The sequence below is a fragment of the Vicugna pacos genome, chromosome 27, assembly GCF_048564905.1.
Source record: "Vicugna pacos chromosome 27, VicPac4, whole genome shotgun sequence".
NCBI classification, from domain to species: domain Eukaryota; kingdom Metazoa; phylum Chordata; class Mammalia; order Artiodactyla; family Camelidae; genus Vicugna; species Vicugna pacos.
The window spans coordinates 20548617-20573914 of record NC_133013.1 but is presented as its reverse complement, the minus strand read 5'-3'; the positions used below and the strand labels follow the sequence as shown (position 1 = coordinate 20573914).

General features: G+C 39.5%; 1 protein-coding gene across 1 annotated transcript in view; it reads right to left on the bottom strand.

Moving 5' to 3' along the window:
* Positions 1–25298, bottom strand: part of ADAMTSL3 (ADAMTS like 3) — a 259617-nt gene that overhangs the window by 146449 nt on the left and 87870 nt on the right. The window contains exons 5-6 of the mRNA XM_072950888.1: positions 13946–13991; positions 4684–4920 (exon numbers count right to left, since the gene is read on the bottom strand). Coding sequence (XP_072806989.1) covers positions 4684–4920; positions 13946–13991 — 283 coding nt within the window. The remainder of the gene's footprint in view (positions 1–4683; positions 4921–13945; positions 13992–25298) is intronic.

Below are 25298 nucleotides of genomic sequence, written 5' to 3'. Positions count from 1 at the left end.
TTCATGTAACTTTCTCCAAGGGGAGTAATTCTACCATTAAATTATAGAAACACTGTTCCTGGGCCAAGCTCTGTCCTCACACATTTGTGTCCCTGAGCACTTTGCATTTCATGAGCATGAGAATCACCCTCTATCTGGTCATCCAGGAAGGGTGTGGGTTTAGGAGCTAGGATGGACTTGTGAAGAGAGATTAGAGCCTTGCAGGGTCTTGGGCAATCGAATACCTCCCTGAGTACTTACATTTGTTTCAAAAATTTTAAAGCTACAGTTCATCCCAATCTTACAGCCAAAAAAGGCATGCGAAAACATCACAGAAAAATACTACTTGAAAAGAAGATCCAACTGCCTTGTGATTCACAGGGTATAAGCACTGCCCTTGAAATACTAAATTTTGACTCTCAGATCTCATCACAATCAACCATGAACAACTTTTTAACCGTTGCCCGAAGTGTTTTTTCAACTTCTGTGGCTTCTCCTAAAGTCAAAATCTCTAACTGTCATGATTTAAAAACCACTAATCAATAAACATATCAATAAAATTTATTAACACTCATATGTAGCCAATTTCTACAGAGCCAGGCACTACAGAGTATAAATTAGTAAGACAAGATTCATATCCTACACTGTAGTTAATCAGACAAGTTACACAGGATAGGGATAAGATAAACAGATATTTAAAATATATGAGCAGTGCTTTGGGGAATAAATTCTCATATATAAATCATCGCTTCAGCTAAGGATTCTTTCATAGTGCCGGCACATGACTTCCTAATCAGCTAATAGAAGTCAGTGTTTAAAGAAGTGCCATGACTCCATATTAAGTAAAGTATGGACTTTCCAGATCAGTCAAATTCAGTCCTTCAAGAAGCAAAGAATTTTTTGAGTCAACCTCTGTTTAAGATCTCTGAAAACTGGATTCTACCTTACAAAAAAAGTCTTAACATTCCTGCCTTAAAAATAAAAGTATAGGGAGCTATGGTGGTCATTAGGGATATTTATAAATATTCAGCTTTTCTTTTCCGCCCACGGAAGGATTGCAATTCCCCACCCCCTTAGAAATTAAGCGTGGTCATTGACTGTCTTTGGCCAATGAAATATGAGTCTAAGTGTCTGTGTCACTTCTGTAAGAAGCTTCAGGGGTCAGCACGTGAGTCACACATTCCCCTTCTCACTGCTGCGGTGATTATGTAAAACACGTGTTCAAATAAAGCCTCCCTCAGTCTGGGTCTCTGAGACATTCAAAGGGCAGAGACCCCCTGCTGACCCACGTTGGACAAGTAGCATCAGCTAACAGTCATCTTTAATTGTTTTAAGCCACTGAGCTTTGGGGATGGTTGGGTACTGAAGGAAAACCTAGCCTCTATTATATTGGAGCACCATTTAACTGCTAATGGATAAAGCAGGGTCCGTAACACCAAGGTGTTGTTTTAAACTGGGCATTTCACATTAAAATCCAGATTCCTGGCTCCTGTTGACAAATAAAAACTCTGACATGTGTATACATAGCTGCCCCCTTGAGCGTCCCAATGAGTGGGCACGTATTCTCCAGGTCATGAAAGTCCTTGTCACCCACTGTGACTACGCCTGAGTGGTTTTCCTCCCTGAGTGGTGTGCAGATATTTGAGTCGGAACCTCTATACTAAACTCCCTAAGCATCACTCCCCTATGGTACCGACTGTCCCTTACTAGAACCACATCTTATTTCTAGCTACAAGCTTCTGTACTCATAGCCATAGAAAAAGTACAGGTATCATCAGGGTAATGCAATGCTTAAGATGACAAAATTCTGAATTAGGTTTCCTGGGGTCAAATTCCAGCTCCACCATTTTCAAGCTCTGTACCCTGGGCATATTACTTAGCCTCTTCAAATTCCAGATTCCTTATAAACAAGGTGGGGATAATGACCACAGCTAGCTCCTAGTGCGTGATGAGCCCACATAATAAAGTGCTTAGACAACGCCTGACATGCAATAAGCACCATTAAGCATTTCTTTTTACTAGAAACACAAAGTGATTTCTTCATTTACCCAGTCGTCAAGGAAGTCAATAAACATGAATGATAAATTAGACTTGTTCTGCAGATCTGGTTCCAACCAGGTCCCATTTCTGATAAAAATCAGACCTGCAAAGCAGAAGCAAATTTCATTCAGTGAGTCTCGCTGCCTCACGCTGTCGGCTGCGCTCAGGCTCAAGGAACGTTGTTCCCAGGAGCACGGTGACACGTTCATGTAAATGAGCAAACTGCAAACACACTTGCAAAAATCATTTGTAGTCGCTGCCAAGTAAACATCAGGGCTCGGTTCACTGATCCTAAGGCAATCGGTGAGAATCACACAGTTTACTTTCTCCCATCCTAAGGACTGTGGACGGCCACGGCTACATGGTACAAGAAAGGGAATTTTTGAGAACGTTATCCTGTTGAAGGAAAGATACTGAATTCACCTGAGAGGCATCTGAGTCTCTTCTGAAGAAGTGCACACAGTTCTTTTTACCTGAACAGACTGGCCAGAAGCGCATTCAACTTCCCACAAGGTGTCACCTTTTACTGCCCAGAGAACCCGCTTATCCATTAGAATCACAAAAACATGATAGGAAGCACACATCTTAAAGGAACTAACTCAGCAATGAAAACTGCCTTTATCCTGCAATCCGCTTCAAACCTTGGAAACTGCTGGAACAGACTATACACCTTAGGCAACGAATAAGAAGAAGGGGCTGTGGTCAGAGAGCTCAAGGCGAAACCAGGGAAGGGAACCAGCGCGGGCTGTAGGTTTCCCGTGTTGACGGCTATTGTGCTGGGCTCATGCAATATTGTTCATGAAAGAACGAATTTAAAACAGGACCTACAAGCAGGGTAACATCTGCTTCATATGGACTGAAAAGACCGAGGCTCAGAGACAGCAAGTGGCCACAGGAAACTAGCACATCCTGCCACCAACCAGTGTCCACTCCAGCCACGTCACTGAGACTGCTCAAGCCGAGGTCACCGGTGATGCCTGTTTTTGGTCCACATGAAGCACTTTAAATAGAAAGACATATAGATATTAAATGTACAGAGATGGAGAAAGATATAACATCAATAAAAATATAGCAGGAGTAGGTGTATTAATTTCAGACAGAGCAGACTGCAGAGCAAGGTACGTTATCAGGGGCATGAACATAATGATAAAGGTGTCAGTACTCCAAGAAGACATAACAAGATGCATGAGGCAAAAACCTACTGATCTCCAAGGAAAAAGACACATGAATCCCCTGTCATAGTTGGAGACTTCAACACTCCCCTATCAGAAATGGACAGATCCAGCAGCTGGGGTAAAAAATCAAAGAACTAGTCTATGCATATGTAGGTGCAGAGGGTATTTGGGAAATCAGTACCCCACTCAATTTTGCTCTGAACCTAAAAACTTAAGTCTGTTTTTTAAAAGGGGCAGAGGGGAGAGAAGAGTTAGGGAAGAGCCTGGAAGGTAAGCAAGGATCCTGGATGTCATCATCAACGCAATGACGAGCCATTTAGGGACTTCGGTGGGAGGAGTGACAAAATGATTTAGGTTTTAAGACAATCACTTGGCTGCTGTGTGGAGAATGGATCTAAGAGGGGCAGTGTTGGAGGCTGGGAGATCAGGACAGGAGGTCCTGGTTATGGTCAGAACTAATGGGGGCTTAGACTAGGAAAGACATCAATGGAGACAGAAATGGTGAATTCAAAATAGACCTTGGAGGTAGAATTGATGAGATTTGGCAATGGATTAGATGTGTGGGTTGAAAGAGAGTCAAGAATGACTCCCAAGTTGTGGGGAGCAGCTGGAGGTCATTTTCAAGTTCAAGGGACATAGGAAGGAAAAGGTAGTTTGAGAAGGAAGATCACGGTTCTTCTGCATGTATGAAGTCACTGACACCTGGTCGCGTCTGACACTTAGTAGATGATTAGGTTCATTTGCTGTTGTTACTACTAATTTCTTATGAGCATAAGCAGATAGATGGAATATTAGACATCCGTTATTTAAAATTTTTTTTCCAGAGACCAAAGGGGTGGGGGTGGAATCCTATCCTTTCTCTGCTATCCACATACTGTCTCACCCATTAAAAGTGGTGAGGGCTTATGCCTCAACCACATTCATCACAGCTCTGCAAAGTCCACTCTGAAAAACCTGCTGGAACGCACTCATGTTCACTTTTTAGTAAATAAGTCATTGCTCCCAAAAACCGAAAACAATGAATTCATTTTAATGAGAGCACTCAGAGAGCCTATCAACATGACCCTTCAATAAAGCAGTGGGTCTCAAAATGCGGCCCCTGGACCAGAAGCATCAGCGTCTCCTGGGAACTTGTTAGAAATGCAAGTTTTTGGGCCCTACCCCAGACCTACTGGGTCAGAAACTCTGGGATCAGGGCCCAGCACACTGTGTTTCAACAAGTTCATCAGGGGATTCCAACGCACTTTCACATTGGAGAAGCACTGGCCTAAAAAAATCACAAGTCATCTATTACAATCTTCCGGTTCTACACATGCAAAACTTGTCCTATGTTAAATAAGTAAAACATAATCAAAAGGTGAATAATACTCTCTAAAATATTTTCACATTAAAATTAACAAAGACAAGTACAAAAGAAAAAGATGATCTTTATTGAGAGTGATGGTGGCACATCCTTGAGCCAGCGGTCTGAGAAGCAGATACAGCTTACCTGACAAATGCCACTGATGCACATGTCCAGGGAGACAGCATTGCAACGAGTTCCATCCAGTACCTTGGGTGCCAGCTCCACTACCAAATTTTGTCCCCGTGCGTGGCACTTGAGCGCGCAGGGGGCAGCAGGATCATTGTACCTTGGAAGCCATTCATAATACCGCCCCTGATACTGGACATCATTGTAGGCTGAACACTGCTGGGCTCGGAAGTCCTCTGCATCGGGAGGGCAGTCCTGGAGGCAGAGAAGAAGGGCCACATGCACATCACCGAGTGAGAGGGGCCAGCAGAAGGCTGGCCAAGTCTACCAGAGTCCCAGGAGAGCAGACCCCGCCTGCCTCTCTCCTGGAAGTCACCTCATTCCTTCACCGTTTTAACTTCAAAACCGACCTATAGCTGTGGAATCCTACCGGTACCTCTGTGATAATGGAGGGGACCGACCACCCCACCAAATCTGGGTGCTCTTCCACTCAGGTAGTTTTTGTCCGGATAACTAAAGCTGACCACATTTAAATGCCAAATTTTGCTCTATTTTTAACCATCTTGGATATAAATTTTCAAATGCATTACACAACCCTCTTCTTTTTGAAGCAACAAAAATGGAATGCTTTTAATTTTTCCAGGTGACCTAAGGTCTTCACAGGGAATGTTAATTATCATCCATGCCTTTAGGAGCCATTTCAATGTGAAGGATTATTCGCCGTTATTTTAACTGGCCCGAAACTGCTGTGCTTTGTGAGAATCTGTGTTTGTTTCTTTTTGTTTGTCTGTTTGTGCTATTCTTTGTGTTGTTTAATTTGTTTCCTTTCATCCCTTGTCACCAGGCCCCCAGCCACAGAGCTCTTCACTGGTACCAAGCGCCTGCCTGCCACAGGCTCTAGGATGGAAAGACAGTTTTTTCAAATTTTGTCTACAATAAGAACAAATAAATTCTAAATAAAACACCCTAGAAAGTTCTCATCATAATAGCAAAAAATATTAGCACAAGCCTTGATAACTCAAGGATCTTTTTACCTAATTACTGATCACTCCCATCTGATACCTCCAAAGCAAGATGATGGATAACAAAAATGTTACTTTACTCTTCAAAGCTGCTTGCAAACTTCCCAGTTGATGGGGATTAATTCATTGTGTACAAACTCCCCAATTAAAGAAAACAGGTCCAGAAAGGCAATGTATTATTTTGTTTTTTCCTTTTTACAAAAGTAATAAATGTTCATGGTAAAAGTTTGGAAATAGTCTCTATTAAAAAAAAAAAAAGAATGAATAACGAAGATTCTTATACCTAAACCTTTACACAAAGTCTTGATTATTTCCCAAGGACAAACTTCTGGAAAGAGAATTCCTGAGAAAAAGGGTGTGTTTCATGGACTTTTCAAAATACTGCCAAACTGCCCTCCAGGAAGGTCTTATTGTTATAATCAGACTATGTAAGTTCCCTTTTCTTAATATGAAATCTTTTCAATTTGGATATTATAATTTTCTAAAATTTTTCCAATGATAAACATTAAACAGAACCTCCCTGTTTTAATTTACGTTTTCTTTTCATTATTTAGGTTTAATATCTCTCCACGTACGTTTGCTTTTTGTATTAATCCTTAAAAAATGTCTTGTTTTCTGTCCTTATCTATTGGAATGTTTGTCTTTTTATTATTTTTAACAGATAAAGCTATTCAAACTTCACTGTGAAGTTACCAACACTTTGTCATTTGTACTGAAAATATTTTCCCCATTTAATTTTGGTTCTGATGCCTTATGAAATCAAGAAGTTTTAAAATTTTAGGCAGTCAGCTCTATTCATATTTTCTGTTAAGGTTTCTTTCTTTACAAATGGGCTTAGAAATGCTTTTCCCACTCTGCCCTGAAAACAAATAAATACTGAAATTTATTTTTCTAGCTCCTTTGTAGTTTATCAATTATATTTAACTCTTTATTACACTGGAATTTATTTTGATGTATGAGGGAAGGTAGAAGCCTAAATTTATTTTTCTGTAAATAGTTATTAATAAATTATCAGCCAGACTTTTAAAATATAATTTCTTCTATTTATCCCCTATTGACTACTTTACTTTTGTATTTCACTATGTTTATGCTTTTGGCCTTTATAAAGTGCCTCAAATCCTTTCTGGAAGTAGGAAGGGAATAAAAAAAATATAATTAATAAATAAACTTTCCCCTGGAATTAGTTGTACTACGTTGCTGCAAATCATTCCAAACCCCTATGTTGCATCCACATTTTTTCTTTCTTTAGCAAGATTAACCCTTAACCTGTGGAAGGAAAAACCTTCCACACCTATGGAAGAAACAATTAAACTGAAGAGAATGGAAATTAGAAGACCTTTCTCGCTTGGAATGAGGGCTGTGTCTTCCATCTGGCCATGGAGCAGATCATCAGAGATAAAATTATATCCCCTCCCCTTTCCTCAGCCATGGCCAATTTTCTCTAATTTGATTCTTTGGCACCTAAACCAGAGAATATGAGAGAGCAGGGTAGAAACAACTTCCCTTGTCCTAAGCCTGCTTAGGAAATGAAAGAGGCAGCTGTCTGTCTTAAACCCCATAAATCCATGAAGTTTCACAAAATTAACATTGGTTAATTGTTATGAAGACAGTGTACGAGGGAGTCCTTGCTGAAAGGGTGGCCAGGTTTGTACGTGCGACCCAGCCTCCTTGGCCACAGTTGGTGATCAGAGGCGAACATCTGGTCCATGCCAGGTCAATCTTTCCCAGGACTTTGGAATCACAACAAAAGAGCTGGAGCTAAGAACTCACATCTATCTGGGCTGGGCGAGCTCACTGCTTTTACAAGATGCCTGTTGAAGTGAAACAGGCCAGTTCCCACAGCAAAGAAGAATGAATTAGCCACGAAAGAAGGTCAGATGATAAACCGTGGGTTTCTATGGAAACAGTAAGTAATTTGGGCTTCTCACTTTGATTCCTGGGTCCAGTCCCTCAAGGTGTACTTATACCTAAATTCTACTAAATATCCACCCATCCAGCCAGTGAATCCTATCTCTCTTGAGCAAATTTGAGTGGGTTTCTGTTCCTAACAAATGATGATCCCTGACTGAGACAACCTTATACCCAGATAATGTTTCCCAGTTTACCAGGAATCAACACTGACATTCTCTTTTCACCACCTCCTTTTGAGTTAGGTAGGTCAGGATTACCATTACCTTTGTTTTTATAAATGGAGAAAACCATGATCTAGAAGGTCTTTAGTCACTAGCCCAAAGACACACAACAGAATAAGATGGAGCCAAGACTGATTCCCAAGGCAACAAGCATTCTATTACATGATATTGCCTTCTAGTAATCTTGAGGGACACTGACTACTTCCATTAAATGCCTTCATTTACCTGGCATTCTTCCAGTGTTAACACTGAGCCTGTCTGGTCTGGTTCAGCCAGTTCCCATGCCCTGGCTCAAGACAATCTAGCAATTCTTGTGTCTAAAGTTTAGTTGACATTTGGGGAGCTTGAAGGCCTAACATCCTTCTGCTTTCTTTTCCCTGAAAAGCATTTCTTCATGTATAAGTTAAGTTCCAGAAAACACTTATTCATTAAATATACTTTATGGGCTTTGCCTAGGTGACATGCTGGGAGGAACACAAAAGAAGAATATAAGCCATCAGTTACCCAGTGAGCTTGTTAACTTATTGGCGATGTAGCACCTATGTGCATGGAATACATTGAAACAGTGGGTTATTACTGGTATTTGTAGACTTACAGTAGGACTCAGCAGTGAAGGAAATGAAATCATTGTCCAAGAGTTAAATTAAAAACTGATTAAGTGGAGTTAATAAGGAAAGACTAAATCTAACAAGGGAAGACTGGGTCCTAGATCATGAAGACTTGCTTAGTCAGGAGTGGGTAGCCAGCCTGGGAGGCATAGAAGAGAAGAAGAAAGAGAAGGAGGAGAGGGATTGGGAAGAGAAGGGGAAGAAAGGGGGGAGGGGAGGCTCAGAGGGAAGGGCGGGAGGGTAAGACACAGCAGAGAACAACCAGCAACCATCCAAGACCCCTGAAGATAGGGATCTCCTTTCCTCCCTAAAGCTGTGAGACTATATAAACAGTTCTCATGGGCAACTTAGGGACAGAAGCCAAAACAAGGAGATCATCTAACGAGCTGAGTATTCTCTAAGACGGACAGACCATTACCTACAAGATGATTTATGTAATAGGACTGGACCAAGCTTTGACTTGGGTTAGATATTCAATTTCCCCCCAGATAACCAGCGAGGAGGGATTCAGGAGAAATACGACTTTTATATAAGCAAATTTGAACATTTTATCTTCACATCCATGTTGTGGTTTGAGTTAAATTTCATGATCCTCTTATATAACAAATGCCAAAGTTTCTAGCATAAAAATAAATTATTGTAGGTGACCACTATATGCTAGAGTAAGCAAATGATGCCTGGTGGAAAAGTGCCAATTCAAATGAGATGTAAAGAATGGTGCCATGTGAACAGGACAAGATCTGAGAAACAACGTAAGCAAAAGAGAAACAGCAGAAATAAATTCAGTATCTGTGAGGCACAGCCTTGTCCAGCAAGAGTGAAAGTTGTGAGTTGAATAAGAGATGAATCTCACCAAATTCTGGAGGTCCTTGAACGCAAGGGAGGGGAATTAAAACCAGTAAGAATCCCCAGAGGGGAGTGACATGGAAAGGGGGTAGCATGGGTGGCATTTTGCTAGCAGGGTGGACCGGAGCTCTGGAGACAACTCCGAGAGGAAGTGGCTCTTGCCCAGAGCAGGAGCAATGGAAGAAAAGAACGCCTCTAAGAAAAAACTGTTAGAAATTAGCCATGCCTAGGATCTGGAGTATAAAGGATATTCAAGACTCACATCAAATGTCACCTCTTCTGGAAAGTTGTCAGGGAGCCCAAGGGCCCCACTGTGCAGAATTAGCCACGCCTCCCTCTGTGCTCACATAAAAAAGTCTTAATGCTACAAAAGCACTCATACCAAATTATGATATACTTATTTTTAAAAAAAATCTTTTCCTTCTAATCTCTTCCAGCTTTACCTTTAGTCTCATGAACCCTGGTGTAAAAACATGCGCAGTCAGCGAGTTCAGGCAGTAGGCCTCCTTGTTGACACACAGCTGCCCTTGGAACTTCCCCACTGGCTCTCTGCACCCCTGAAAAGGATAATTCTTTCCTGAATGGCTGTCAGAGTCCATGCTGAGAGCTGTCTGAAGAAGGCAGTTACCTGGGGCCCCAGCACCGCACACAGGCATGTTCTGTGCCCTCAGCTCACAGGCCCTTTCTCCCAAAGCCCCATCCTCCCGGGCAGAATGAACCCAGGGAGAGCCGCTGAACTGAAGCCTGGTTTCCGCGGGAGAGCAACGTGGTCCTCATCTCCTGGTCACATCTCCCACTCTGCACGTGCCACCAGGAGTGGAATTTCTTTGTCTACAAGCTCTGAACGCATACCTCTAACACATCTAGACTTCATAACAGAAGAACACTCAGTCTTTCCTGGAGTGCCTGGAACCAACTTTTCTGCTGAAGTGGGCAGAGGTCAGAAATGCAGCTGTCAGGGTCCTTAAGCCAGATCCTCCCCTGTGCTGGGGATCCCCCCCATCCCACCCAGGGACTGCTGGAGTGCAAGGCCCAGGGCCACGGAGGGCTTCACTTCTGGGTCTTCCCCTCAGCTGCCTCTGCCTTCAGCTCCTTCCCTGCCCTTTGTCCCTGGCCAACTGTGAATGTTCAGAAGGTCCTTCCTGCCGTCCCTGGTGCTGGAGTTTCTATGAAGAATCTGAAAGTACAATGTTCCTCCAATTACCTCCACGACCCATGAGCTTCCAGGTTGTTAAAAGCAACTTTGTTTCAGGTGCTGCTGTCTGTGGTGTCATTTCATTATCTGACAAAGCATGAGACTTCGTCACACTTCTTTCCAAGAGGCATTGTGATACAGTGGCGTGGTCAAGGCACACACGTCCAGGGAGCCTGGAACCTGGCTTCCTGGGGTTAAATTCTGCTCTGTGACCCTGTACGGGTTACCTAAGTTTCCTGCTCTGTAAAAGTGGAGATAAAAATAACACCTACTTCATAGGGATATTATGAGAATTAAACTGGCTTATTCATGAAAAGGCACTCAGAACAACGCCTAGCATTTAGGAATTTACGTAATAAGTGTGAACTATTATTGTTGTTGTTGTTGTTGTTGTTATTATTATTATTATTATTTTATTGAAGTATAGTCAAGGCGCACGTCAAATGAATGACTCCAATGAGCCCAGGCTCCTGCATCTTCCCATACACAGAAAAGCATCCTGAACGTCAGATAGCTGGTTTTCTTTAATTAACAGTGATCTTTGGATGTTCCATCTGGTGTTTGTTGCAAAAACTCCTATATATCCTGGCTCCTCCTGTACCTCTTTGGAGCAGTCCCTCAGAGCGATCTGAGAGGCTGTCTTCCAGGCTTGAAGTCCTCGGAAAGTCTGCAGAATAAAACACAACTCCCAACTTCTAGCTTGTGTATTTCTTCTGTCGACATCCACCTGGGGCACTCAACACCCTTGCAATGTTTCTAAGGTGCGTTCCCAGGAACACACCCGCCTGATCACTCCTGCGCAGGAACAGACTTCTTACAGATCATCAACACGGCCGCTGGGGCTGCACCCACCCACGTCTGATCTGCAGCAGGCCTGGAGTATCGCAGCTGCAAATACTTGGCACACGGGGATGGAGGGGTGCCCTGAACACCGCAGATGTGGAAGACCTGCCACAACGCTCCCTTATTTCCCTATAAGGAATTTTGTTGGAAACTCTGAATTTGCAATGGCAAGCATAGAGATTAATGTCATAGTCTTATGAAACCTCTCTAAGGACTCTCTTAGAACTCCAACTCTGAGAAATAGAAATGGGCAACCTTTACACTGCTGTCCTCCCTGCTAGCTCCTACCTCCTAAGCATCCATTTCTCAGCAGCCTAGCAGTGGCAAAGGTTTCTGCAGAATCCTCTGAGTGGCCGTCAGGTAGAGACCACAACGACTCCTGAGACCCAGAGCCTCAGGGGCATCAGATCTTCACTCAAGTACACCGAAGTCCTAACCACTGCAACTTAGATGCACCACTTTTAGTAGATTACATTTTATCTCTACACTATATGACACGACACTCCTAGACCCTTATAACGTTTGTGTTGAAGAGATGCCTTTTGGAATTAGCCAGAGCAGAGTGACACACACGGACAAACCCTAGAATGAAATCTCAGAATGTAATATCTTGATCTGGGCACTTAAAATGAACTCCTCTCGATAGCTTCACAGAGTATTGAATAGCATACTGGATAGCACAGTGTTGTGAAATTTGTTCTGGAGTGACGGCAAGGAAGTTGCCAGGCCAGTGTGCCTGAGAAGACGAGCTGTCCCATTGTGCTAATCAGAATAATGCACCCTCCCCAAAGATGTTCACAACCTAATCCCTAGATCCTGTGAATATATCACCTTACGTGGCAAGAGGGACTTTGCACAAGGCGTCCCTTGACTAAGGTTAAGGACGCTGAGACGGGGAGATTATCCTGGACGATCCAGGTGGGCGAACCTCACTCAGCTCTGATCACAGGCAGATGTGACTACAGAAAAATGGTCAGAGCGATACAATGTTGCTGGCTTTGAAGATGGAAAACGGGGCCACAAGCCAAGGAATGCAGGAAGCCTCTGGAAGCTGGAAAAGACAAGGAACAGATTCTCCCTAGAGCCTCCAGGAGGAATGCAGCCCAGCCGACACCTTAATTTTAGCCCACTGAGACCCGTATCAGACTTCTGACCTCCAAAACTATAAGATAATGTGTTGCTTTAAGCCAAGTGTGTGGTAATTTTTTACAGCAGCAATTAAAAACTAAAGTGGACCCAGGCAAAAAGTAGTTGATGTAAAAGCCTTGTGCATAAAATCCTCTGGCTGCTAATGCGCTCACGTGCTAGCTGGAGAAGGCAGGCCAGACCGTGTGCCTGAATGTCCGCCTTCGTCTGTGCTCGCGTCAGTCTCTCTCCCTCCTTCATCCTCACCTGGACTTCCAGCTCATTTAACTGAGCACCAAGCACACGTGTGTCTTTTGAGATCCCAAGTCCATCCTGTTTGTCATAGGACATGTGAAATTGATTTGCTTTGTCTCCCAAAATTTCTCCTAGGACGTAGTGGACGTAAATCCAGCTACTCCAGGGCTGGGTGGTACTGGGGTCTAAGTGCCCAGTAAACGAGCACTCATTTTTCCCACCCAAGTTTGAAAGATCAAGGTAAACATTCCTGCTTTGTCATTGATAAAAAATAGGCTGAAAACAGACTGGAGCTTGGGCCCCAGAGACAAAAGGCCTTGCTAACACTGCCTACTCTCCCCTACCCAAGTCGAGAGCCTGCAGCCACCCGCCAAGAAAAGGCTGGGTCAGGAGAACAGAAATGCTTGCCCAGCACAGAGAAGGAAGAGAGAGGGACAAAGCTCCTCAGTTAGTGAAACATTTAAAATAAACGAGTTTCAGCAAATTGAGGGAAAAAATGGATTTTTAAAGAAATCCGAAACTTCACTTTGATCTCCAGAGTTTCAGAATTTCCTTTTAATTCCTGTCATTTTGATTCAGGTATATATGACTAACAAAGGGCATCTTTTGTGTGGAATACAGGGCTGGTTCCTTCTGACATTTATTTTGCATGGCACATTGGTGTATCTGAATTTTCTTTTTTGTTTGTACTGATCACTGTAGGAAAAGAGGTGTATAAACCCTTCCTTTTGTGCAATCTTCTTGTGTCACCTACAGTACTCCTTAACACATTCTGCAGGGGGCAGGACAGGTGGTTTGAAAGATCAGGAGAAGCAGCACTAGACAAGTTCAAGTCTATACTCTTCCTGTGCGGCCTTTGGAAAGTCATTTCACTTCCCTCAGCTCCAGTCCCCTCACCAGAAAAAGAGAAATAACCACGCCTCGTGCGCCAGCCATCTCGGAGACAGATGCGAGGGTCAGATGAGATACTGTACGTAAGAGCACTTTGAGCTTCAAAGGCATTTACAGGTATGATGTATTGTTTCTATGAATTCATAATTTATTAGACACTTACCAAATTAGATCATAAATGTGAAATGGCCTAAAAAGGTAGTATAAATGGAAGGGATGAGATATACAAAAGCTGTTGTCAATTAAACAAATATTCAGATTTTCCACAAAGAGTACCAAGAGGCTATTAGCTTTATGGTATATATTATAACTTAAAACATGAACACACTTGATTAGATTATATGTTTTCATTACAGAACTTACATGATTGCTGCATGTCTTGTATCGAATATTCTGCCCTTCACAATTCCTGAGGGAGAAAAGAAAATAATGATTTCCTGGAAGTTACAAGCAGCAAAAAAAAAAAAAAAATTAATAAATGAAAATCAGGCACTGGTTATCTCAAAGATTCAAAGTTTAAATGAAAAGAAATAACTTACAAGGACTGAAGGCCAAAAAGTCTCATGAAAGTGTCACTTTAAATAGAGAATGAATTCTTTAATTGAAGTAATGTAGTAATATTATTTAAGCACAGTTTTTACCCCAGGGTCCATACATAACCACTGAAATTAATGTAGTGTGTGTGCCTGTATATATGTGTGTGTGTGTGTAATGTGTCCATATGCATTTTTTTCCTATGAAAAAGAAGGGAAAGCTATGGACAGAAACATCTGTGTAGAACGTCCCTGTCGGGGAATTTCTCTTCCTCACTTACTGAGGTCACCCAAGTTCGCTGGGCCCTCCATGACTTTCCTCTCTGATCAATACAATTGTCTCTGTCAGAAATTTGCTTGAGGCAATGCTTATGTTTTATTGCAGCCACTGGCCTTAATAAATGGATGCCACAAAAATAGTGTTGGGGTGTTATTCTTTCTTGGGGGGGAAGCATTTTGAAGATTTACAATGTTTTAGTTTTAGATGTACAGCAAAGCGACTTAGTCGTATATGTGCCCTTTTTCAGATTCTTGTCCATTGTAGGTTATTACAAGATATTACAGGATACTGAATATAGTTCCCTGTGCTATACAGTAGTTTCTTGTTCTTTATCTATTTTATATATAGTGGTATGTATCTACTAATCCCAAACTCCTAATTTATCTCTCTCCTTGCTTACCCTTTTGGTAATCATAAGTTTGCTTTCTATGTCTGTATGTCTATTTCTGTTCTGCAAATAAGTTCATTTGTATGATATTTTAGATTCCACATAGAAGTGATATCATATGATATTTGTCTTTGTCTGACTGACTTCACTTAGTATGACAATCTCTAGGTCCATCCACTTTGCTGCAAATGGCAATATTTCATTCTTTTTATGGCTGAGTAGTATTCCATTATATATATACCACATCTTCTTTACCCAGTCATTTGTAGATGGACATTTAAGTTGCGTCCATGTCTTGGCTATTGTAAATAGTGCTGCTATAAATATTGGGGTGCATGTATCTTTTTGAATTAGAGTTTTCATCTTTTCCACATATATGCCCAGGAGTGGGATTGCTGGATCATATGGTAACTCTATTTTTAATTGGGTGGTTTTCTTAGGATACCAATACAGATAGAGTCTGAAGCCATATACTCCTATACATATAGGCCCGAGAATCCTCCAAGGATGACTGCCACATACGCTGTCCTCCCCACTAGCCACTTGCTCTGGGACCTCACCACTCATTTTCCAGGCAAACTTTCCTTTTGGGTGTTTGGAATTCCATCTAGTGTGTTGTTTCCTCAGCGGTGCTCTATAGTTTACATTAACTCCTTAAAGATAACTTCTATAAATGGTACCTTTTCCAATTTTTCCATGGAGTTTATATGTTTCTACCTTTTGGGTTTTTCTGGTCAATTCAATGGCAAATCTGGAGTAAGAAAAGCTAAACACAGGCTTAACTCACCATCTTGAGTTAAGTCAATCATGACTATTTTATTAATTTTAAAACAGTCCTGGAAGAACAGAACTTTTAAAAAGTGGATCTGAGGAGGTCATTTTTTGCTGGTGTGATTTGAAGATAAGCTTAAATGAAACAACTGAACAAGTTTATTTCAGCCATACATAACTCATTGTACATACTTTCTGTGTGGGCTGTTTTATTAATTACAAAAAGAGTAAGTGAAAACTAACAATGCACCCAGGAAGTATAAAGGAGGGAAATCAATCATTTATAATCCTATCATTGAGAGCTTTACCTTTAATATTTTGGCATTTAATCTTCCAGTATTTCTGCCATGACATCTACAGATGTGAAATCATGCTGCCATTCAACTTTGTATTCGTTTTAATCTAATATTATAACCATGTTTCCATTTTATTAATAATTTCTTTGAAAAATTGTTTAGTGACTACATAATAGTCCATTACACAGACATTGCTTTTCTTATAGTTTTGAATTTATTTTTTTTACTTGTGGTAAAATACATGTAATATAAAATTTACCATTCTAATCACTTTTAAGTATACCATTCAGTATTGTAAGTATATTCACATTGTTGTATAGACGTTACCTTTTGTGGTTCTCTATGCTGCCTCTTCTTTTCCCCTAGTTTAAATATTTACATAAAGTAAAATTCACTTTGCAGAGGTCTATGATTTCATGAGTTTTGACAAACCCATACAGCTGTGTAAGCACTACCCCAATCAGTATGTGGAACAGCTTCATCACCCATAAAAGCCCTCACCCTGCCCACTTGTAGCCCAACTTCCCCGCACTCTCAGCCCTGGGCAACTACTGATTTTTTTTTTTCCTGCTCCAGTAATTTTGCCTTTTCCAGAATGTTATATAAATGGAATTATACAATTTGTAGTTTTCTGGGACTGACTCCTTTCACTTAACATGATACACACAAAATCCACCTATATTGCCGCGTGTATCTGCACTTTGCCCCTTTTTAATTGCTGAGTAGTATTCTGTTATGTGTATATACGACAGTTTATTTATCCATTCACCAACTGGATATTTGGGTGATGTCCTGTTTTTAGCAATTATGTACAAAAATGCTGTAAACATTCACGTACAGGTCTTGTGGGAACATAAATTTTCATTTCTCTTGGGTAAATACTGAGAGGTGGGATTACTGAGTCTGCTTTTTTTATATAACACAATAATGCTTTGCTGAACAACTTTATGCTCTCACTTTAGTTCACATTTAGAATATATGTCAAGAAGTGGCTGAAAAATGCCAGTCCTTTGATCATGTGACTTTTTCATTTGTGAGGCTTTAACTCTTGGTCGGCTAAGTATTATTTGACTGGTTGTTTTTTCAAGAAGGATAAATATCTGCCATACTACTGAACTTTACTTTTCACATAGAAAAGGCAATGCAGCAAGATATATTACCTTTTTCATGACCGTTTTTCCTCTCAAAACTGTAGATATCCTTCATTGACCTTTGACATTTAGATTTGCAAAGAAGTCTGATTTTTATTCTTTTGTCTGTGTGTTTTATTTTTCTGCCTGGAAGCTTATAGTGTTGTTTTGTTTTGTTAGTATTTGAAGTAAAAATTGTAGTCAGGATGTATCTAGTTGTGTGTTTAATCAGTTTGGGCAGAAAATGGTGGGTCCCTTGGCTTTGACTGGAAGACTCGAGGTCTTTATTGGCAGTGCTGTATATTATTCTCAGATTATAATTTTGATGACTGCCTTTGTTCTAAGAACACTTGTCATTCTTAAGTTAGAGGTCCTTTTCTCAGCTCTTATTATTTCCTTTCTGATCTATGATTTTCTCTGATATACATCTCATTGACTTGACCTTCTCTTATACTTCTAAGAAATCCATAGCCAGCCCTTCACATGACTGATTTTCTTTTTCCATAGTAACCATTTTGTAGTTTATTATCTGATACACTTTTGATTCTACTTGTTCTTTTTTTGCAACCCTTCTCAAACTCACCCTCCACCACCTACATCCCATACCATACTTCCTGTTCCATTTGCAGGATGTACCCCAGTCTCTTCACATCTTCGTGTTTTCTGGGAGGTGAAACCCCTAACAGGATTCAGAGGGCATATGGGAGAAAGACATTTTGGGGTGAAAAGAACAGCATTACAGCCTGCTCCAAAAGCATTGTCTAAATAATAGTTAAATTTCTGAACTGGAAGACAGATGAGGTGTCCAATTAATTGCCCCTTTTTCATATAGTTCTCCTGACTTTTAGTTTAGAGCCTCTTCCTAGATTATCACAGTAGACTGACCCAGTTTTAGTATTCTGTAACACTGTGTATTTCCATCTTTGTGACTCATCATAGTTACAGTACTTGGAAATTTATTAAACTCTCAACAGGGCTACATTAAATTTTAGACATTCCAGAAGCACCAAACTGGGAGTCTCACAGGCAAAATTTATTAGGGTGGAGAAGTCTCTCTCTTGGTCAAAGGGATGTGACTCCATTCTCTTGGGAACAACAGCTATGCCAGTGGACAAGGTCATTGACTTACACGGCTTATTTCATTGTGCTTATTATGTGTGGATGAAGGAAGAAAATAAATTACAGAAAAAGTGAAAGGGTAATTTAAAGTACTCTGCTTACTTTGGAAAAGCCCCAGTTGAGGAAAGCAGCTAACATATTAGGGAAGTGATAACCAAAATCTTTTTGTATCATGCTGACTTACAACCCTAAAAGGCTTTCAGTTCTAATTTCAAGGGGGCAGGTAGATTACAAAGACATGGTTTAAGAGAGTATTTGAATTGATCTAAATACTGGAATACAAAAACTGTTGAAACTTAAAAAGAATGACATTTTCTTTAAAAGTGTGTGAGAACTTCAGAAATAATTTTTCAGATGCACTTTTGGTAATTGTTTAACTTTGGTTGTTCAAATGAAAAACAAAACTAACTTTGCAAAATTTAACACTAAAGGGAAAGAATATATTTGCCAATGGCAGCTGGTAGCTGTGTCTCAGGTCTGCTGTGTATGCTATTTGGTCGTGGTCTATACCCCACCTGCTATGTTAGCTGCGAGGCACGAACTTGCATTGTGAGTGTTGTGCCTGAAAATCTGAACCTAAAACATAAGTACATCTTCACTACAAATCCCACTACAACTGCAGCAAAGTGACAGGGAAAGGGAGCATTTTATTTCATGAATTCTCAAAATATAAAGTACCATCTGGGACTCGTTCCTTCTCCAACTACTCTTTGTGGTGCACCGGGATGTGGATACAAAGATGCAGGATGATTATCTCCCAATTCTCTTAACAAGTCGGTAGTAAGGTTTTTGTAACCCGACCACCTGGTGGACATTTTTAACGTTCTGCTGCACTCTGTCCAACCTAACACACACTGAACCCACTGACTGGCCTCCACTGATGTGGCAGGCTTTGGTTACAATTTAGTATGAAAATGAATGACCACTTTATGGAACAGGCATAAAATGAAATGCAAGTTATTTTAAAGTTAAGGACACTGGAGTCCTAATTCCCCAAGCAGGAACCTGCCAGCTTATTCTGGAAATAATTCCTTTAGCTCAAAGCATCTGAGCTGCAGGAATATTACTTCCAAGTTTTTAATTTCATTCTAATTATTATTTGTAAGAGCTAATGGTTATCAAGAGTATATGAAAATTCAAGAACATCATTTCACAATTATGTATTTTCTATCCATTACAACATTCATAACACCCTGAAACTAAAGATTTCTGAAGTCATAAATTTATGAATATATAAAAAACATATGTTGATTCCACAAGAGGCTACATTAAAAACATTAACAAAATTTCCCTGGAGTTTATAGCACTATAATTTATTACATTCATTTGCTGATATATTGACTCAAATACTAGTGTCTTAAAAACTGAGAAGCATGTTTTGAAGAAAAAAAAATATCATTTTTTAAAAAATAGTAGTTAACTTAAACCTGTCTTCCCCATGGTTGGCACTTGACTAGAATATCAAATTGCAAATTTCTGCAGGAGAAAGAGACATTCTGGCTGGCGTATGGTGTGCACTGCAAAAGAACTGACTGTGTATTTAAATGTAATCAAATTCTGAAATAACTTTGTCCAAAGGAATAAATGAGCAAAATAGCCACACTCACACCCTTTCCTAAATCATGAATTTAAAGGAGCACGCTGATCAACAGACAAGTGCTTTCTAAGGCCCTAGGATAGCTTTTTGTTTGTTTTTTTTAATGTAACCACCTCCATATTCCTCTTCCAAGAAACATCGACCACAAGAGCTCAATATTTATGAAGATTTAATGAGTCTTTAAGGCTGTTCAAGGGTAAAGAGACCTGATAAGCTTTCCAAGGGAAGTAGGTTTCCTTCTTAAGAATGTCAGAGTACTTCCAAGATTACAGGGAAACTTCCCAACGTGGGAGTGAGTACATAAGGTTTGGGGCTGCCTAAAAGGTAGAGAGCAGGAATGAGAGAATTATTAACGACCCTGCCACCCCTCCTTCGAATTAATCTAATTTAATTTTTATGCAGAGAAATAATGTTACTGGCCCTGTTTCCTATCGGAGTCACGGAAAGAGTGGGTGCACCGCAGACCTGGCCTTACGCCAGCAACCAAGCCAGAGGAAGAACATTTATCACCTCACCATACACTTGTCTTACTGTTAATACCTCAGAATATACTGTTCTTTCATTTGATTTTTTTTCTTATATTTGGTTTAGGATTTCCCCTAGCTTTGGATATATATTCATATTAGATGAGCTCAGGGAGCAAGCAAAAAATTGGAGATTCTCAGTCCTGAAAGCAAACTTTAAAATACAGATTAAGATTTGTATGTAAATAGACTATAAAGAACACTACATAAGTCCTAAAACATGAAAAGAGTTACACAAGCAGTATTCCAGGAATGGTAATTGGAAATATAGTAGCAATATTTAGAACAGAACTGTTTTTGAGTCCCCACAATTAGTTTATTATGAAACGTTTTAAGTCCAAAAAAAATAGTAAGGAGAATGATGCAAACTCATGTACATGCCAGTAAGCTCCATCATTTCTTAAAAGTTTTCTTCGGATTTATTTTTAAGAAATGTATCATTACAAATATGGAGAAGCTCCTGCCAAGCTCCTCATTTCTATTCCCCTGCCTCCCTCCCCTTCGTTAGAGGTGACTAAGTTAAAGGGATCATAGTTTCTATAATCTTCCAGGGACTGATTTATTTTTTTGTCCCAACACTGTTTTTGAGAGTATCCATGTTGACAGATGCAACTCTAATTCATTCATTTTTATGGCTCTAGAGTAATCTAATTTATAAATACACCCCAATTTATGTATCAATTCTTTTTATTTTTTATTGATCAATTTTCCTGAAAGTCTGTAAAGATTTAGGTCGGTTCTGCAGCGAGCAATCTTATATTATCACTTAAGGCACATCTGCACACATTTCTCCGAGATACATACTCCAGTGGAACTGTTCTGTTGTGGGCATTTACAGCTTCACTATTACCAGATAATGACAAAGTGCTCTGTAAAGTGAGAATACCAATTTCCACCCCCATCAGTAGTGCAGTAAAGTTCTTGTTTTATACACACCTAGGTCAATAGTTAGCATTTTTATACTTTAAAAAGTTTCCCAGTCTGAAGAATATGAAGCATCTCACTTTGTATTCTTTTGCACTTTGCTGTTGGTGAGGTGAATATTTTCATTTCTTTTAGACTATGCAGTTTCCCCTTCTATCAATTTCTTGCTCACCTCCTTTGCCCATTCTTCTACCAGTGTGCTTTACTTTTGTTTTATTGTAGAAGTTATTTAAATAGCTCAGACACTAATCTCTTATTGGTTATATTCATTATCAAGAATTTCTCCCACTCTACGCTTTTCTTTCGATTTACAGTGTATATTTTTATGCTATGGAAAGTGTTTGTTTAGCCTGCTCGAATTTATATTTGTAATTTAAGTCCTCTGTGTCTTAGTTAAGGAATCATTCACTACCCAGAGATCATACAGATATTCTCCTGTATGTCCTTCTAAATGTTTTCAAGATTTGCTTTTCATTAGTGGACTTTAATCCATCTGAAATTTATTCTTTATACGGCTTGACATTTGCTAATGCTTTTCCTTTGGATACTAATAATCATATTTGAACCCCATGTATTAAATATTCATCCTTTCTCCATAATTTTTTAATTGAGGCATGATTGACATGTAACATTATATTAGCTTCAGGTGTAATTCCACAAATTTTTAATGCCATTTTGAAAATATATCAAAATCCCGTCTATGCATGTTTCTCTTTCTGGGCTCTTGATTCTGCTACATTGGCCTATTGGTACCCATGCTATTACTATAGTTAAATTTCTTTTTAATGTTAGTGTCTGGGCAAGTCTTCTATTTCCTGCTCCTTCAAAATTGTTCCCATTATCTTTGCATTTCCATATGACTCTTAGGATTGAAATTACACTTATTTAAAATACTAATTTAGGAGAAATTGGCATTTTATGATATGGAGATGTCCTATTTATGAACATACTATACAGCTCCACTTAGGTGAGCTTTTAAGTATTTTATAAAGGCCTTGTACATCTTTTACTAAATTTGTTACAAAGAACCTTATATTTCGTAGGTAGTATCAATGGTGTCTTTTTGAAATTTTGCTTTCTCATTAGTTTTGGCTACCGTGTAAGAATATAGTTGTTATTTGTCCATTAATTTTGTTTCCAATAATTTTAATGAACTCTTTCATGAGTCCTGTTATGTCATGTGTAGATACTCTTGGATGTTCTATCTAGACAATCAGGTAGTCTATGAATACTAATAATAATTGTTATACTTTATATATCTTTTTCTTCCCTTGTTACACTGATGGGACCTCGGGTACAATAATGAATATACAATGACAGCAGGGGTTCTTACCTCATATCTAATGGTAAAGAAAATGCAGTAACATTCTTTAAAAAAAAACATGGTCTTATTTTCCATAATGTGGATGTATTCTTTTTTTTTTAAACACCTTTATTGTGGTATGGTTCCTGGACAGTAAACTACACATACTTCAGATGTACAAGTTGATGAGTTTTGATAGATGTATATATACCAGTGAAGCCACTACCACAATCAAGACAGCTAACATTTCCATCACTCCCTAAGAGATGCAATTTTCGAATTCCCAAGAAAATGCAGGAACGTTCTATAGATTCAGAGAGTGCACCTCTGTTCCTAGTTTGTGGAGATTTTTCTTCAGTTATGAATGTGTTCATCTTATCAAATGCCACTTTTGCATCAATTTAGATAACTGTATGACCTTCCTACCTTAAATATTCAACGCTGCGCGTGCTGGTGCTCACTCATAATAAATATTTCCTTATGTACTGTCTATTTTAGGATTGTGAGCTTATCACAAGCAGGGCTCTATTGACAGGAATAAAATTCCTCTACAGCCTGGCTTGGTGACCCATCTCTCTATATCTTCTACTACTGCAGTAACTTCAGGATGAACAAGACTACTTTTCATATTAATTTCTCCCCCCAAGGCTTCCACAATCACATGGGATATATACATTCAACTCAATAAATACAAAATATGTAGCTCAATACACATGCACCTGAAACTCTTGCCAAAAGAGTAGGTCCACTGTTACCAAGGTGGGAAATTTTTTTTCATTTACTGTTGAGACCAAGACATTTAAATTCCCTATGTTGGTGTATGGCTTTTATTTATTTTTTTTTTCTAGTCCACCTGTTGAGTAAATATATAGACCTCAATAGCCCTGCCTTTCTATTAGGGCTGGAGGTCACATGGTGTGCCTCACATACACAGAAGACTTGATCTCCTGTGACTATGAAGAAATTAAAACTCAAAAACCTGAGTCCTAGAGACCAGTGACTCCTACCTCCAGGCACAGAATCAGTTTTGCACTTACTGGTGTGGCCTTCTGTTTCTCTTTGTTTTTTAGCTCTGTAGATTTCATTTAATTTCTTCTAGGTTCAACTTTACTTTTTTTTTAAAATTAAGACAATTTTTTTCTAGAACAGTTTTAGGTTCACAGAAAAACTGAGAGTAAAGAATAGAGATTTCCCATAAATCCCCTGCCCCTACACATGCATAGCTTCCCCCTTATCAACATTCCCCACCAGAGTGGTGCCTTTGCTACAACTGGTGAACCTACATTGACATACTGTAATTACCCCAAATTCATAGTTTACATTAGGGTCCACTCTTGGAGCTGGCTATTCCATGGGTTTGGACAAATTTATAATGGCACATATCTATCATTATGGTATCGTACAGAGTATTTTCACGGCCCTAAAAATCCTCTGAGCTCTACCGCCTCATCCCTCCCACTCTTAACCCCTGGCAACCACTGATCTTTTTATTGTCTTCATAGTTTTGCCTTTTCCAGACTGTCATATAGCTGGAATTGTACAGTATGTAGGCTTTTCAGATTGGCTTCTTTCACTTAGTAATGTGTGCTTAAATTTTCTTCATGACTTTTTATGACTTAATAGCCCATGTCTTTTTAGTGTTAAATAATATTCCATTGCCTGGATGTACCACATTTTATTTATCCATTCACTTAACTGAAGGACATCTTGGTTGCTTACAAGTTTTGGCAATTATGAATAAAGCTGCTATAAACATCCATGTGCAGGCCTCCATGTGCCCAACTATTCTGGGCAAATACCAATGAACTAAATGCTCACTCATATAGTAAAAGTATGTTTAGTTTTGTAAGGAACCACCTTACTATCTTCCAAAGCTGCATTCCCACCAACAATGAATGAGAGTTTCTATTACTCCACACCCTCACCAGCACTTGGTGTGGTCAGTGTTCCAGATTTTGGCCATTTCAATAGATGTATAGTAGTCTCTCATTATTGTTTTAATTTTGCAGTTACCTGATGGTATATGACGTGGGGCATCTTTTCATGTGCTTATTTGCCATCTATATGTCTTCTTTGGTCTGGTGTCTGTTATGGTCTTTGGCCAATTTTTAAATTGGGTTGTTTGTTTTCTTATTGTTGAGTTTTACAAGTTCTTTGTGTATTTTGGGTAAGAGTCCTTTATCAAACACGTCTTTTGCAAATATTTTCTCCCAATCTGTGGCTTGTCTTCTCATTCTCTTGACATTGTCTTTTGCAGAGTAGAAGTTTTTAATTTTAATGAAGTCCAGCTTATCAGTTATTTTATCCATGGATCATGCCTTTGGTGTTGTATGCAAAAAGTCATTGCCACATCCAAGGTTAGCTAGGTTTTCTCCTAGGTTAACTGTAGGAGTTGTACAGTTTTGTGTTTCATATTTAGTTCTGTTATATATTTTGAGTTAGTGTAAGGTCTTTGTTCAGGTTCAGTTTCTACATGTTGATGTTCAATAGTTTCCATTACCACTTGTTGAAGAGACTGTCTTTGCTCCATTGCATTATCTTTGTTCCTTTGCTGAAGATCAGTTGAGTACATTTATGGAGGGCTATTTCTTGGCTCTCTATTCTGTTTCATTGATCTGTCTATTCTGTAACCAACACTACACTGTCTTGATTACTGTAGCTTTATAGTAAGTCTTGAATTCAAGTAGTTTTATCCTCAGACACTATTTTCCTCCAATATTTTGTGGACTATGCTGGGTCTTTTGCCTCTCGACATAAACTTTAGAATCACCTTCTTGATATCCACAAAATAATATGCTAGGATTTTGACTGAGATTGCATTGAATCTATAGACCAAGTTGGGAAAAACTGA